Raw genomic sequence first — 15,796 nt, 5'->3', positions numbered from 1 at the left:
AGAAATCAAGGCTATTGCTAAATAATACACCAAGGTAACTGTATTCCTTAAGCACCTCCATTTGGACACTACTCAGCCACCATCTGAACGTCGAGGGGAGCCTCACACCGTTTGAAAAAAAACCGCTACGTTTGTTTTAGCCATATTAAACTTTAGATGATTCCCCTTACACTAAAGAGAAAAGTTATTCAGGTTTCATATGTCTTTATTTCGACTTAATATCATAAAAGACGGTGCACACCAGGACAATAATATATACATACATTACATTGCATTAAAACATTAAAAACCGCCTATATTCAGCATTTAAAAAAAACATTAAACAAAATATTATAGACTTGATATATGAAGAACCCTTATATTACGACAAAACAAGACAATCAGGCTACCTGGAAATGTCTGGCTCTAATGACCCAAGCCCACCCAAGGAACTTTGCAACACCTACTACCACAGTCTCCGAGGTATTGGTTTGCAGAGTCCACAAGGCCTCTGAGCTCCTTCTCAATTACAGCATTTGACAGATGGGCCTAATCCATCTATGACTAGGGGCATGATAGGCAGGGCATGCAAAAAAGAAGTGCCCCACACTCTCCTTGTGGTCACTACACCAAGGACAAAATTCATTTGAACCAGACCAATTCCTAGAAAAAGACCTTACAGGTAGGGACCCAACTCTAAACTGATGGTATAACTTTTTATCCAGGTTCTTAGTAATAGTGTCCCAATAGTTTTCCAAAGAGGAATCGGTTTTAAATACCAAAAATCAACCTGTTAGGGTAGCAGCACCTGACCGTGCAAAAGAAAGGGATCTAGCAGAAGCCCAATAAAGTGCTTTAAAATCTTGTTTAGGGGGGAATACAATAAAAAAAGGGTGGGTGCCAGAACGCACCCCTGGCGAACACCTCGTGTTACGGGGACACTATTTGTCACCTGTCCTTGGGCTCCCCACCTCACCCTGGCAAAATTGCACTCATGCAATCTAATAATAAGTTCAAGGAGATCCAACGGCATCCCTAAGTTACCCAAGACTGCCCACAGTTTTGCCCTAGGGACAAGATCAAAAGCGGACTTAAGGTCCACAAAGGCGGCATAAATGGATCCTCCGCCCAACAGCACCACCTTCCAGTAAATCAGAGTAAATCTGAAGACCTGGTCGATGGTGCTGGTACCTGATCTAAAGCCAGCCTGTAGTGGGGAGAGAATGTTCTCCATCCACCCTTGAACTCTAGCAAGGACCATTCTAGCAAACATTTTCTGCACAGAGTCGATGAGGCTAATAGGGCGATAATTCCCGGGACCGAACGGTCCCCCTTTTTAAAAATGGGAATAATTTCCGCCCCTTTCCAAGACTCTGGGATCCTAGCCCCCCTTGCTATGGCATTTGCAATCTGAGTTATATAGGGAATCCAGAGTTGGAGATCTGATTTAAGAAGGTCTGCCGGGATGCAATCCATCCCGGGAGCTTTCCCTGCTTGAACCAGACATAGGGCTAACTCTGTATCAGTATTCGTAAACACTAATGGTTTGCCAGGAGAAGTGGGCAGAGATATCCTGTTCCCTGGGTCATTATGAAATTCTAGGTCCGGGTCCTTAAAGTGGGATGAAAAAAAATCCACCCATGCTTCCACAGGGACATAATTTATTGGGGTTTGTGAATCAGTATTCCTACCCCATTTCACTACTTCCCAGAACTTAACCTGATTTGAGGATAGACAAGCCTCATAGAGGTTGGTCCCATGGTTCTCATCCCACTCCCTCTTTGCCTCCCACTTCTCGCTTTCTTCTACATTTGGCGAGCTAATTTAATATCAGAAGACACCCTGGATTTAATAGCTTTTATTGGCCCATTATGTGCTTCCCTACATTTTTTATTGTACCAATTTTTGCGGCAACCTGTAGCATTCGCTTTTCCTTGCTTTATAGGAAGAGTTAAAAGGGCCTTAAGCTTAATAAAGCACTGTTCATGAAGGTTACAGATTTGATTTGGTGCCTCCAAATTTGGGGAAAAATTCAATATGGCACTCAGGGTAGATGCAACTTCCAACGATATGCCATCTAACAGGGCTGGGTCCGCCACTACCCTACACCATTTAAGCCTCCTATCATTAATCAGAATAGCATCAGCTGTAATACACTGGGCTGGAGGGAAAAAGTTATTCAATTGCAGCTGAACCCTACCAGCGCAGGATCTAATAGCACTGTGTCGTCCACATAAAACAACACAACTATGGTTATCCCGGAGGAGAGCATTGAGTTTAATAATATCAGCAGAATACTGTCTGGCCCTTGTGTCCTAGAGCTTTTCAGACCTTTGATCACCACTTCAATTTCACAAATAGTAAGAAGCGGGATACTCTCAGCCGGCCCCTTAGCCTGTGGGTTTGCCTGTAGCATACCGGGGGCAACCCGCTCAACTTCTTCAGTTTTATACAGGTTTGAGATGTAGCTAGCCCAGGTGTCTTCGGGTATTGACACTGTTGTACTAAGTCTGACAAGCCCCAGTATACAGTTTTAGTTGAGCCAAAAGCCTTTAAGGTTTCCAGTATGCAGGAAAGAGATTGCCTTAGTTCTTAGGCTCTCCTTTTTCCCTCCTCTTAATTTGTTGCATTTCCTTCCTAAATGCTATCTTATAATGTTTGATCATTGTTCCCCACCTTCTCTAAATGCCTCCATCATGTTCTATTTGAGTAGAACTTGGTCTGTGACTTTTCAGAGCTAAATAATCCATTCTGACCCTGCTCCTTACAAGGCCTACGGCAGCCCAATCACTTATGGAGGAAATAAGGTTTTCGAAAGCCTTTAATGTATGGTGTAAAGGTGTGTTAAGTTCCTCCATGAGTAACCCTCTAAGACCATCTGTAACATGCCATTTTAATTTGAATGACCACACAACTCTGCTCACCTTTTTACAATGCAGGGGCCAGCTATTAGGCCACCTCTCTCTAGTCTTGGGCCCCCTAAAATGTGATGGCATGAGGCTTATGGTCACTACTCCTAAGGTCACCTGCAGAAAGATCCTTCACCATCCCAAAATGCTTAGAGGAAATTATGACATAATCAATCAGGGATGTTACCCTTTCATTGTCAAAGCTGAGCCAAATGGTCTCCAGGACACCTAATGTTTATTATAGACATATTGCAGCTATTGAGTAGGGTCTGCAAGTGTCTGCCTGATGTATCCCCTCCCTGACTACCCAAGACCAGGCAGGAACATTCAATGCAATATCTGGAAAAAGTCCCTTGTCTGCCTAGGAGGATTTATTTGATTAAAATCGCCCATCACAAGGATGGGCACACAACGAACACAAGCTTAGGTCTGGCCTAACAGAAGTGACATTTCTCAGAAAATAATATTTGTACAAAATTTTGGGGAGAAATATGTATTAATGAGAATCAGGTTGGGTATCCCGTATAGTCCCCTCTACTCCGTTCAGGGCATCCCTTCTTATCCCCCTCCCTGTCGCAACAGAGGACAGCACAGATATGGTTACAATTTGAAAGTTCTGAGATTCAGTCATTAGGACAGACACCACAACATCATGCATAGCAGAAACCAAAAAGGCAAGGCTCCCAGCAGGTCTCCCAAAATGCTTTTAAACTGAAGACAACATAACTAGGCAACCCCAGTCTCACGTTTCGTGAATGGCTGCTATCACCACTTAATTGACCTTAATGACCTGCAAGAGTGACACCAAGTTCCTTTTCATGCAAGCTATGTTCCAGGAAAAAATATTGACTCCATTGTTATCAGGATCTCTGAGAAAGGGGTTTACGGAACTCCTCTTGTGCATTGATGGTCCCTGTCATTCTCCTGCTTTTCAGATAACTCCACCTGCTTAGTGAAGCTTTGCCTGCTCCCCTCCATTTTCACAACTAAGATATTTTCTAGGCCAGCTCCCCCATTCCATCCCATAATTAGGGCCAGGGGAAAATTGATGAAAGGTGGGGTGAGGCCCCCACCCAAACCCCTGTCTCTTGGTGGCCATTAACTGAGATGGCAGGATAGCCTGCAGTGGGGAAAGAGAAGCATAGATATTGAAGTCTGCCTGCCTGAGCTCATCTGAGAATTTCCAAACTACTTTTGCCAGCACCCTGGAGTAAAAGTGCACCCCTACATAAGGCCAGGCCACAGATGACTCCCAGGGTTGCAGCTGTGTAACCAAGGAGATGTCCTTCGTGGACATTTTCGCCAGCTGAAGGATCGAGTGCAGCAGAGATAAAATGCAGGTTCTATTTGGCCATCCTTCTGACTCCGAGCCAGCAAAAATGTCTACAAATTGGAGGACCCAGACAACATAATCCGTTGAATTGGCGGCAGATTTTAACCTGCACCAAATGTCCTTCTCTGGATTTTCTTTCCACCCTCCAACTCTGCCAAAGTGAGCCTCCTCCACATTAGAAACCACAGGTATATCATGATAAGCCTTAGAAGGTCTCAGAACCACCCTAATATTCGACCTAACTTGCTCGACTGGCTTTGAGGCAGCACAAGGGGATGCTGGGCCCTGGGCAGTAGTGGAGGATTCAAGTGACACCACTGAATCTTATGACATACACACATCTTGAAATGTAATCTTTCTTGTTCTTTTTGTAGATATTTTCTAGACCTTCCTTTTTGCCTTCTTTGTGTTACTCTTTTGTTTATTATTACTTAGCCAACTTCCATGCTGCAGGCCTGACTCCTGCTTTGTTGCTTCCTGGATAGGTCTTGTACCTTTTGTAAATTGGAAAATCTTCACAGGGTTCTCCTGGGGCCAGAACAGGTCTATTGGGGACAGACTCACTATAATGCCCCCATGGGCAGAAAGCACTTCTTCAATGTTAATGCCCCCATGGGCAGAAAGCACTTCTTCCAAAAGCATAGCTTCCAAATTACTTAGGACCATGGATTGGTCACAACTTTTTTTGTCTACGTTGCCTGATCCTAGGATCACCCACCTGATTGCTCATATCTGCTTTACAGCAGTCTTAATCTCTTCTCCAGTCCCATTGGTCAGCAGATTGATCAGTATTACTGATAAAATATCTAAAATGTGGTCAGATCCGTCTGTGTTCTGTCCTAATAGGGACATAATAGATGCCAGACTCTGAGGATATCTCGAAAAAGAGACATAGTCTGGTAAGATGTTCACAGGGGGATTCTACAACAAATCTGGAGAAACAGATAGATTAACATGATTTAATGTAATGAGGCTGGGAGTACTCGAATACAGGGCCATTTATTGTTTCCGTTGCATTGCTTTTTCTGGCAGGACTTCCATCGTCCTATGCCCCCCCCCCCCACGGAGATGTTGGTTTAGATGGTTAAATATCTGTTAGCATGTAATTCAGACTTAGAGGAGGACGAGGAGTGGCCAGTGGAGCAAGTAAGGCCTCAGTTGCCTCTCCCCTGTTGATACACACAAGGAGGGTCTCTCCCTCAGAGAGCAACACACTGCGACAACCGGGAGTTTGCCTTGTATTTGAGAGGGAGATGGAGTAAGAGCCAACCATTGCTCCCCTGTCTTTAACTTAAAGCGAGTGACCTCCTCATTTACTAACACCACTGGAGATGAATTTACAACTTCTCCAGCCTGAAGTTGTCATCTGATAATTTCTGAAAGAAAGCTGGTATTTTGCTCATCCCCCCTTTAAGTATGGCTTAATGGGGGCACAGTTTCTTAGCATGTTGGCTTTGGTCTTCTGACTTAGGACCTTATTACGATCTTGGCAGACAGGTTTACTGTATCACAAACAAGACAAATATCCTATCTGAAGTATTACAATTCCATTACATTCTATGGAACTTGTAGTAGTATGGCGGAGAGGATGTCGTTCACATTGATGACGAAGTATACTATCCACCAAGATCGTAATCAGTCCCATAGTTGGACGAGACCTCAGTTGTATTGAGGTCATCTTATACCAAAGATATGTCCCACTAAACAAGATGTGGGTCAAGAAAATCCCATGCCTTCACTTCCCCTCTCTGTAGATGAAAACAGGCACTCCACGGCCTCATAGTTCACTAGGACTCACAGACTCCACTCTGCCTGAATCAAGAGGTCAAGAACCCCACAAGTCCACAAGCTGCACCCAGGCTTCCAGACAGCCAGGCCAGTGAAATCCCCACTCACAACCCCCACACACAGTGGTTTGACCTGCAGCCCAGCCTGTCCGAGCAGTACCACTATCGACTCGCCCAGCTCGACCAGCCACTCCCTCTTACCCCTCCTCCGCAGGAGCACTTCCCAGCCCCCGCCGCCTACAAGAGAGGAATGTACTTGCCACAACCCACAAGGAAAGGTGTAGTACTGATTAGGGTTGTACCCACCTCCATGCCTGGAGAAGGAGACGGGGCGCCACACCAGTCACGGCACCAGCACCTGGACTTCTTTTTTGGACACAACTGTGTTCAGCGGATCTAAACTTCCTGGGCAGAGACACTCCATGCAGCCTCTAGTACCTTGCCCCCTGCTCCTCTTTCTCTGGAGGAGCCCCTCCTCCTCCGCACCTATTCCAGCACTGCTGCTCTGCTCCTGGGACTGTCCAACCGAGACCCTGCATCCTCACAATCTGAGGCAGCTTCCTGCTGACATCCTGCACCGCATCCCTGCAACCCTTTGGCCGTCTTGGGGTCACAGGGTCATGGCAGTGGACTCTGAGATTTCCTGTTGTGCCCCTAGCACAGTGCTGATTCTGCAGGTGGCATGAAGACATAGAGCAGAGTAGAAATAAAGGTCCGGGTTGCGCCTAGGGCCCCATAGAACCAAAGCAGCAGGGCAGCAGCTTGGCTGCAGTATGGCAATTTGTCTGCTGAGAGCCGCGGACAGTTGGGGCATGCAACGTCATCGCGTCAGTGTCCACAATCAACAATTCTTCAAGTAAACAGTTTTGTTTGGTAAGCAGGTTTTTTTGGTAGTCCAATGGACAGTTTTTGACAATGCGAAAAGATTCTAAAATGTCTTGAAATAGGTGTGAACTTCACAGGCAAATTCATACACAGGAACAACAGTCAAGAGGTGTTCCTTTTCTATTTGTGTAGTATCATAATAATGCATCAATACTTCACGACAGTAGAATCATAATAATGCATCAATACATAACGACATATGCGTCACTCTGAGAGGCTTTCTTCGAGTTGCATATTTGTGAGAAAGATGCAGTTAATTGTTTCTCCCAGATATGCTATATATCCTATTCAGTTGCTGTAATTAGGTGTACTAGTCTTAGCTCAGCAGTATGGAATGATCCAGTTCCTAGAGAAACATGAAAGCAAGCATATTCTACATCGCAAATGCATCTTCATCTGTCCTTGTTAAGCAACTCTCCCTCTATTTAGTGGGGTCCAACACAAACCTGTAAAGACAGAAAGGGGGACTATGTATATTGTTTAGTAAAACCTACCATCATATTGTTTAGTAAAAAATAGCGCAAACAAAACTGTATCAATGTTTCACATAAAGCACAGGATTCACTGCATGCAATACAAATAAATGTACTGTTTTTTAAAAGATCAGTTGTAGGTGGAATGAGGAACTATTTGCTATGTATGTGGCCCAGACTTGGGATGTTGATCCACTGTCTATGCTTTTGGAACCAGTTTGAGGTGGTTCTTTCAAATTTAAATTTTTTGGGGTGTGGACACAGACTCTGTGCAATGTGATGGCTTTCACAACAAAAAGTGATAATGTTGGCTCCAAGCAGGAGGCTCAAAAACATGGGTACAATAACGTGTGAACATTTACTGAGTTGTCATCAGCTTTCCTGTAGTAGGAAATAAGGACAGACAAAAGAGCATGACCTGGCTAGAAACATCCTCGTCTTGAACAACTAAAACATTGGTCTCCCTTCGCTCCTCTACCTCCCATAAAGTGACATTGTTCAGGAAAATCTAATCTTCAACTCCTTGCTAACAGATAGGATTGCTATATGGCCACATTTTTTACTGGAATTGCCAGCATCGTGATGTCTTGCCCTGCCTTACAATTCGAAAAATTCTCAAAAGCTGATATGTATTCCCTTATCAGTACATGGTTCATACAGTAATTATGTAAAAAAAACAATTTGAAAAGTGTTCTAGGACTCCCTTAATGATCCCTTACTGATAAGTAAAGCAAGCCACCGTAGAAAGATCAAGTTAAAAATTAATTCAGACATTTTTCTATAAAGGTCTGTTTAGGTTTCCTGGCCATGCCTTTGCAGAGTCTAAAATGTGAACAAATGGCTGGTATTTCTCTATTCAGTGTATGGGTCTCTACCCTCTGACTTCAGGAAAGCATTCAACACTTCCACCGTGTGGGGAAATTGTATCAACTCTATTTCTTGTGCCATGCTAAACCAGAGGCCATCCAAAATGGATCCCATTGTTCCCCGTAAATATACTCACATTGCTCGCAGTTTTTAGCAGATTGTTGGACATGGTAGGATCGCAATGATTATGTATTTTAGTAGAACAGCGTATTTGGAAACAATTTTGCTTAGTGTGGAGAGCTGATATGGTATATGCTTTGTGGCATGCGCTGGGTGGGATTGTTAGCAGTAGAGGTAAGAATGTGATGGAATTGCGTGTTCTTGATGTCACAGGGTGTCAGGATGATGGGGAGAAAGAATGTGAACAGGATTGACATTTCTGACAGAATAGCTGGTATTATGCAATGAACATGGTTTTAATAGTATAGAGTCATGTCTTTGGGTGCAGTGCAGTGGGTGCAGTGAGATAAGGAAGGAGATTACTATACAATAAAACCTCATAAAGCAAGGAAGGATGAGGTTAAGACAGTGATCCTTGATGTGAGCGAGTGCCTTGAGGAGGATGAGATGTTGAGCTGTGGGGCAGCTTGCTTTGTCTCCCAATGAGGTCTCCATTGGGAGACCTCATTGGGACCTCATTGGGACACATTGATATAGCCCATGAGGCTAGGAAGTTAGACAACATGCAGATAATTGCTCTGAAAGTGCTTGGGGGGGACATACAAGATTACAGCTGTGAATAGCTTCAGGATGAGTATTGCAGCATTTGAAATGGGAGGTGAGTAGGGATTCATAATAGTATAATCACTTCAATGCTACTTCCTGGCCTTGAGGGCCTGTTTAGGAGATATGGCAGCCTAGTGGGTTTTGGAGATCAAATGTATTTTTTTTTATTTCTGGCTTAATGCAATTTAAAGGCAATCCTAAAATGGTTGTTCCTGTTTTAAAATAGACATAAACCTGTTTAGGGCTAGGGTGATACTATAGTGAATGTAGTCCAAGTATTATGTTGTTAAACAGTAATACAACGGACAGCATTAGCAAATCAGACCCCAGTTGCGCGAAGGAGATTAGCAATTACAGATAAACTGGAATACAACCAGCAAGAGGCAATCAAACATACCCCATTAAACTAAAGGCTTCTTTCAAAAAGTTGCAAGTGGTATTTGTAATATCAATATATTATATAGTGACTTTTACACTGTTAGGTTAAATTGTTCTAAGTGTTATGGCAGATGTTTTAACACACTTGTATTCTCCCTCAATATTTTACATGTTTGAAATAATTAATTCAAACATGGTAAATAGTTAATTTTATAAGACGTGCTATTTAAATTTTTTTTAATTAAAGACTGAACCCTTAAAATTGACACATGGAAAAGATTTATTTTGGAGCCAATCGACATTTTCAAATCAAAGTGAACATAGACTTTCCATACGTTTGTTAGATTCAATGTTTGCTCAACAGTGAGTTACATATTGGTAACATTTACGATCTTTGTCTGACTGTATAGATTTCACATTTATTTGGTTTTGTTTTGAGAATTTATACATAAAGTCAGATTATTATGTTATTTACATATTTTTTTTCTGTTTATCTTCTCAATTAGTTTAAAATAGCATGTATTTATGCAGCAGATGCACAAAATTCATTAGTATTTGTGCTTATTATTAGATCTGACTTGACAGCGCAGCTGCCGAAAGACCTATTCATACCACATCTTTTAAAATATGCATAGTGTGGACTTTGGGTCCACCCAGAAGGAGAATGTCTCTCTTAATTCACGCAACTGGCTGTTTGGTGTATTATCCAACTCCTATTGGGTACCAGCACTGCAATACATGCATGGGTGGTTACCTTTCATCTTAAAAGTATTCTGAATTGCCTCACTTTATATTCTTTTTTCTTTGAGATGAACTGCATACGTAAAGCAATATAATTATTATTAATTTTATGCAAGGTTTTTTGCTGCTAGTGGCATTTTTAACGTGCTAGTCAGAGCTCAGATTGAAAGCCAAAACTATTGTCTTGAGGCATTATCAATATACTCCGAAATATGTCAGGTTGTACTAATGAAGTGTTAGTGTTAATTAGGGATTTTTCTGTTACGTTCTTATATTTTTGTTTCAGATTCAGGCAATTTAATCTTGTTTTCTTTATAGTTGTGACAACATTTGCCACAAAACCTTTCTGTTCAGTCTGTGAGGTTTGAAAACAGTACATGGATCCTCATGCTAGGAGCACTGTCCGTCACGAATACCATAGTCTAATAGTTTGAGGCATTATTAAGTCATGCTTTCCAATTATATTCCACACTCACGTACATGATATGAAATCTGGCCTTTTCTTCTGTGGCAGCTGTATTTAGTAGTATTCAATTCGTTGAACAGTCACTTTTCAAGTCACCGCAGTAAATTCCTATATTTAATCTGATCATATTCATGAAACACTTGCTGGTCCTACAAAATATTTTTGCCCATTTCTTGCGAGAGTGTTGTGTCAACAAACAAAACTGGGGTGGCATGGTAAGCAAAAGAACAGTGGATTTAACGCACATCTCTTGACTGGGGGTGAATCTGTGAAATATTTAGCATTCTGTCCATCATTTGTTTGCGTAGCACTTTTTGCCCTAAGTTGGATGGATATGCTCAGACGTGGGTCCCTTGCTCACTTTGGCACTGGAATCAAGCTCACCTAGTTGATGAGGGGTAGTACCCCAAAAACGGTCCCAGGATGCTTCTTTCTGGTCCAAGGAACACCTGGCATGGCAGTTCGGGCTGGACTGTGCCCATGAGGAGCAGGGTCAAGACTAATTTGCATATGGCTTGATATAAACTGAGGTGGCATGGTGAGCAAAAGAATGATAGATTTAACCCAGATATCTTGCCTGGGGTGAATGTATGATTTATTCAGCATTCCATCCATCATTTGTTTGCGTAGTACATTTTTTACTAGAGGCAGCAAGTGAAAGAATTCAAACCCATGCTGCATGCATCACACAGTTGTTCCATGCATGCCAAGGTCCAAATCAACACCCACTATTATCTACAGAAGGTGGGATTTATTTCCTGTTTCTCAAGCATCTTCTTGCTGTCTACAGGGTGAGATTTATTTCTTTTTACACAAATATATTCCTGATGCTCCCAAGGAAAATCATCACAAATGCTGCCACTAAAGGGCATCATGAGACAAAGCAAGACAGCCATATCTCCTGTGTATATATTCTTATTTCTCAAAGAACATGATATAAAAGATTAAATATATGAATTATCATATGAGAGTGCAGCAAGTTTTTGAGTGAAAGAACCTGTAGATTTAAATACATATGGAATGGCACAATTTTACAACTTCATTTATACGCAAAACACAACATAAATATGGATAAATACAGGTAAAATGGTCCAAAAATAAATATGGATCAATAGAGACAGAAATGTTAAAGTAGATAAATACCATACAACCGGGAGCCCTAATCATAATTAATTTCACTGGCAATAGACATCATATTCTCAAGGCCAAATATGTAGCACAATTTGAATTTTTATTAATTTAATCCCAAAACATTTAGAACAAAGATTTTTTGTTTTTAAAGCAGTATTTCCTGTGTTTTTTCAGTGCAAGCGATTTTCTATTTCTGTTCTGAAGCATTGTAACTTGGAGAGAGCATTTCTATCTGGCAATGACAAAAGTATTTCGATAACGAGAACCAAAACAGATACGTTGCCACTCCATGCACATCATTGACTTGTTCTTTAATGTTGCTTTTCAGAGATACATCGACAAAGGGACGAGGACCTATACATGGACACCTGTGAATGGAACCGATTATGGGTAGATTGACTTCCAGTATATTACCACCGCAGAATAAGTCAATTATACACTTGTTAATGAGGGAATGATGAATTTTACAATGACCAAAATGTCTCAATATATTTGCAGCTCAGCCAACTGTGTGAAAGATCATCCATGAGGACATGCCTATCGCCACAATTGCAGTGTCAATAGTAAATAATAATGCATTTGGGAAAAAACAGGCAATATTTTTCATTATAAGGCAATTCTTATATTTGATTCCTCAAAACATCAATAAGATGAATGACGTACAATTTTTCATTTTCTTACATAACCATTTATATTAAAGCACATTATTATAGATAGTAAAGAACAGAACTTTAGTTTTCAGTGCTTAGTTCCTTTCTAAAAATGGTAGTAATTCAACATGTTCTTTTTCACATAAAAATACACTTTCAGGTGGTATCTGGTAGTGTTCATTTAGAATAGATGTTCACTTAGCTGAATTCAAAACATTTCCGGTTCAACAAAAAAGGGATACATAAGTAAGCTTGAGTCAACACTTCTTAAACTTTAGGAATTCCTCTGGTGATGGTTCGTTCTATCACATTTCGACTTCTCTGTGCCATTACAAAAGAGCACCAGCAATTTTAAATTAGTCTGGAATTTATCATAGAAAGAGTAGTCTACACAACCTCAAAGCTGTATTCCATTTACAGATGAACAGTAGATATTCTAGGACGTTCCATTCTCATCTTTTAGTTTCAGCTTGGCATGGCACCCAATCCTATGGAGGAAGACTCAATGGGACAATAATAAAAATGGTAAATGTTAAGGGAAGCATTTCCGCCAATCCTTTTTCAGTACATCTCTTTTATAACAGAAAGGAATCAATCATGTGTGGTGTGTGTGTGTCCAAAACAAACAGTAAGTCCTCATTCTTGTGACGATATTGTTAGGCCCTATTAGGATCAATTGAAGGTACTGAATCCCTCTCTAGGCAATGCAAACACAAACCACATGGAAACAACAAAATAGAACCCATTGTTTGTTAGCTTGTGTTGTTCATAGGCCAACTGACCTGGCACTTTGGGCTGGACTGCTCCATTAGGTTCAGTTTAGACTGCATGTGTTTATCCCTTTCTCTAGTTGCGCAGATGGCCTAAAGATGCATAAATAAAATGACTTGTAAAGAACTTTTGATGAGTCATTGGCTCTCACTTTTCCATCTTTCTCCCCAGGACTCTCTCATGGGATAAACATTTTTTGATGTGGAGTCACTGCACTGAGCTGTTATCGAGTAACATAGACATTGTTAGCAAAAACAGTATCCTATCTTGTGACAGATTTCTCAGAGGGACTCTCTGTCAAATGTTAACATTCTTGTGTACTGCAATACTGCTGGATTAATATCTTAATTTTGTTCATCACAATCCTAAAGTTATTTATTCGACTTATGATGGGACATTCTTGTTTCTGGCCACTTCACCTAAGATCTACAAAAATGTTTATACATTTCTGCAGCAACAGGTTTTCTCCCCCAAAATCATCTTATTAAGTTTAATTATGTTTTTCCTGCCTTATAAATTACTAAAATCTATCCCATATGCAAACTAATTGTATCCAATGGCATTCGTTACACAACTAAAAATAGTATAGTGAGACCTACATATCTCTTTGCTTATCTTTGAGCATACTAACCTCATACTATGGAAAGTCTCACGATATTCATGCATAACACTGTTATGGGATCATAATATAGTCTATTGGTTAGAATGCACTGATTACACTTTGTTTCCTATCTTTGTTGAGGTAAGAGTAAGGCTGTAATTTTCTTCACAGAAGTTGGTAGTGGGATGTAGTCTTAGGTTAGCTTACCTGAGATCTCACAATGCACTGGTGAAACTATTCAGAAGCAGGACCAGGCCTTGCTCCACCCTTGAAGTATAATTGCCTCTTCATTGAGGAGCAGAGGCCATACTCAAATGTTTAATACTGACAGTAATAAGGGCCTTGGCAATTGCAGTACAATACAGGCATTTGATAAAGACCATAAAGCCCAAATTAAGACTCAAGTAAAAGTAAAACGTGTTAAATAAGATACCATTAAAATGGTCAGGCATGAACTGTGGAGAGAAACAAATAAATGTTTTATAATAAAGTCAATCAACCTACCATCATATTGTTTAGTAAAAAATAGCGCAAACAAAACTGTATCAATGTTTCACATAAAGCACAGGATTCACTGCATGCAATACAAATAAATTTACTGTTACAAAAGAGAGCAGTTTTAGTTACAAAAAGATTATGACCAACCAACATGAAACATGCGTTAAACTTTGGCATGCACAAACATTGCATGTTGGTTGGAGGTCAGAAAGGAAAACGTATTTCATTTCAAACTAAAAGTGATGATGAAATACTTGTGTGCTTTTCAGCAATCCAGAAAGTAAATATTTGGGTGGGTGTTGTTACAGTAGAGAAAGTAAACGTGGACAGAAGGGAGCAATGTTTTACTTTGTGAAGGAATCCAGAGGAAAAGATAGCCATCTCAGGGTAAGTGATGTTTTGGCCATTTCAGTAGTGTTCATGTTGTATCTTCCCATGCCTCATGGGAGGAGCATTTGTCCAATATGGAGCACAGGATGGCCATAGCACCCATATGTAGAGTCTGTTTCTTAGTTGAGACGGAGCACCCATTATTTGAGGCAGTCTCTTGGCCTGCCCTAACTCAGACTCAGCCCTTTGATGCTGACATGACATGGCACCCCCATTTTGACTTACTTACTGGCAAACTGCACCCTGAATCCTTTGGGGTCCTAGTTGGTTTACTGGAGAGGCATTTAGCCTGTATGGGCCAGATCAATAGGCCACTACCACTATGTCTGAAGTCCCTTCTTGGAGTACAAAGACCCACCCTATCCTGTCTAATTAAGAAGTAGGAAGCTATCATTTGGTTTGATTTTGATTTATAAGTATATCTGTTTCGGGCATTGGAGTTACCTTAATGTATTTGTGAAATAGAGGATTCCAGAAGTAAATATTTTATAACGTTGGTCACTTAAGTAGGAAGAATAAGAGTAGGGCTGGAATTGACAGAACTGCGTCTTGAGTCTATTAACTGAAGCTTTCTCTGCCAAACCAAACCTCCCTAGTCCATTGCCAGATTTAATCAAACTCCTTGACAAATTTGGCATGAAGCGCATCAGGATTAGCGCATCCAACTTTATTACCAGCTGAATTTGAAACACCAGAATCTGTGTTAAGGATTTCCAAATTTATGTCACTATAAACCAGTGTTGGTTTTCTTGCCAGAAATGACTTGTTTCAATTACTAATCTCCTTGTTTATCAGTCTGTGCCCCATTCACCAGGTTATTAGATTTCACGCCTTCATACTTTCTCACCACCATATGAATAGCCTCCTTGCATGTTACAGTGAATGGCACAACTTCCTTTTTTTTTTCTATGTGAAACGAAATGTCAATTTATCAGTGCCTCAAAGTTAATTTCGAGTTAGGCTAATGATTGTCTTGCTTTCTGTTTCAGCCTCGCCTTGGTATTGCCACAATACAGTTTTTACTACATAAAAGCCAAGCTAGATGAAACCATAACTCAGGCCAGATGTAAGTACTGAAAACAACGGCAAGTCCAGATATCGATCTCTCCACAGTGGTCCCAACCTGCAGTGTTATGTCTGTTTTTCCAATTGTGCAGTTCTAAACTCAAGGGATTCTGATTTTTCGCCTTTGTTTTCATAACGTGTGATTT

General features: G+C 40.9%; 1 protein-coding gene across 8 annotated transcripts in view; it reads left to right on the top strand.

Annotated features, from left to right (window-relative positions):
• The window catches only part of CACNA2D1 (calcium voltage-gated channel auxiliary subunit alpha2delta 1), a 1,735,709-nt gene that overhangs the window by 1,528,602 nt on the left and 191,311 nt on the right, over window positions 1-15,796 (top strand). For all 8 annotated transcript variants that reach the window (XM_085652892.1, XM_085652894.1, XM_085652893.1 and 5 more), the window contains 2 exons: window positions 12,004-12,065; window positions 15,575-15,651. In XM_085652892.1, coding sequence (XP_085509018.1) covers window positions 12,004-12,065; window positions 15,575-15,651 — 139 coding nt within the window. The remainder of the gene's footprint in view (window positions 1-12,003; window positions 12,066-15,574; window positions 15,652-15,796) is intronic.

The sequence above is a fragment of the Triturus cristatus genome, chromosome 4_1 (genome assembly GCF_964204655.1).
Source record: "Triturus cristatus chromosome 4_1, aTriCri1.1, whole genome shotgun sequence".
In the NCBI taxonomy this organism is placed as follows: Eukaryota; Metazoa; Chordata; class Amphibia; order Caudata; family Salamandridae; genus Triturus; species Triturus cristatus.
The sequence above is the reverse complement of the archived record's forward strand: the minus strand, read 5'-3'. Positions and strand labels throughout refer to the sequence as shown.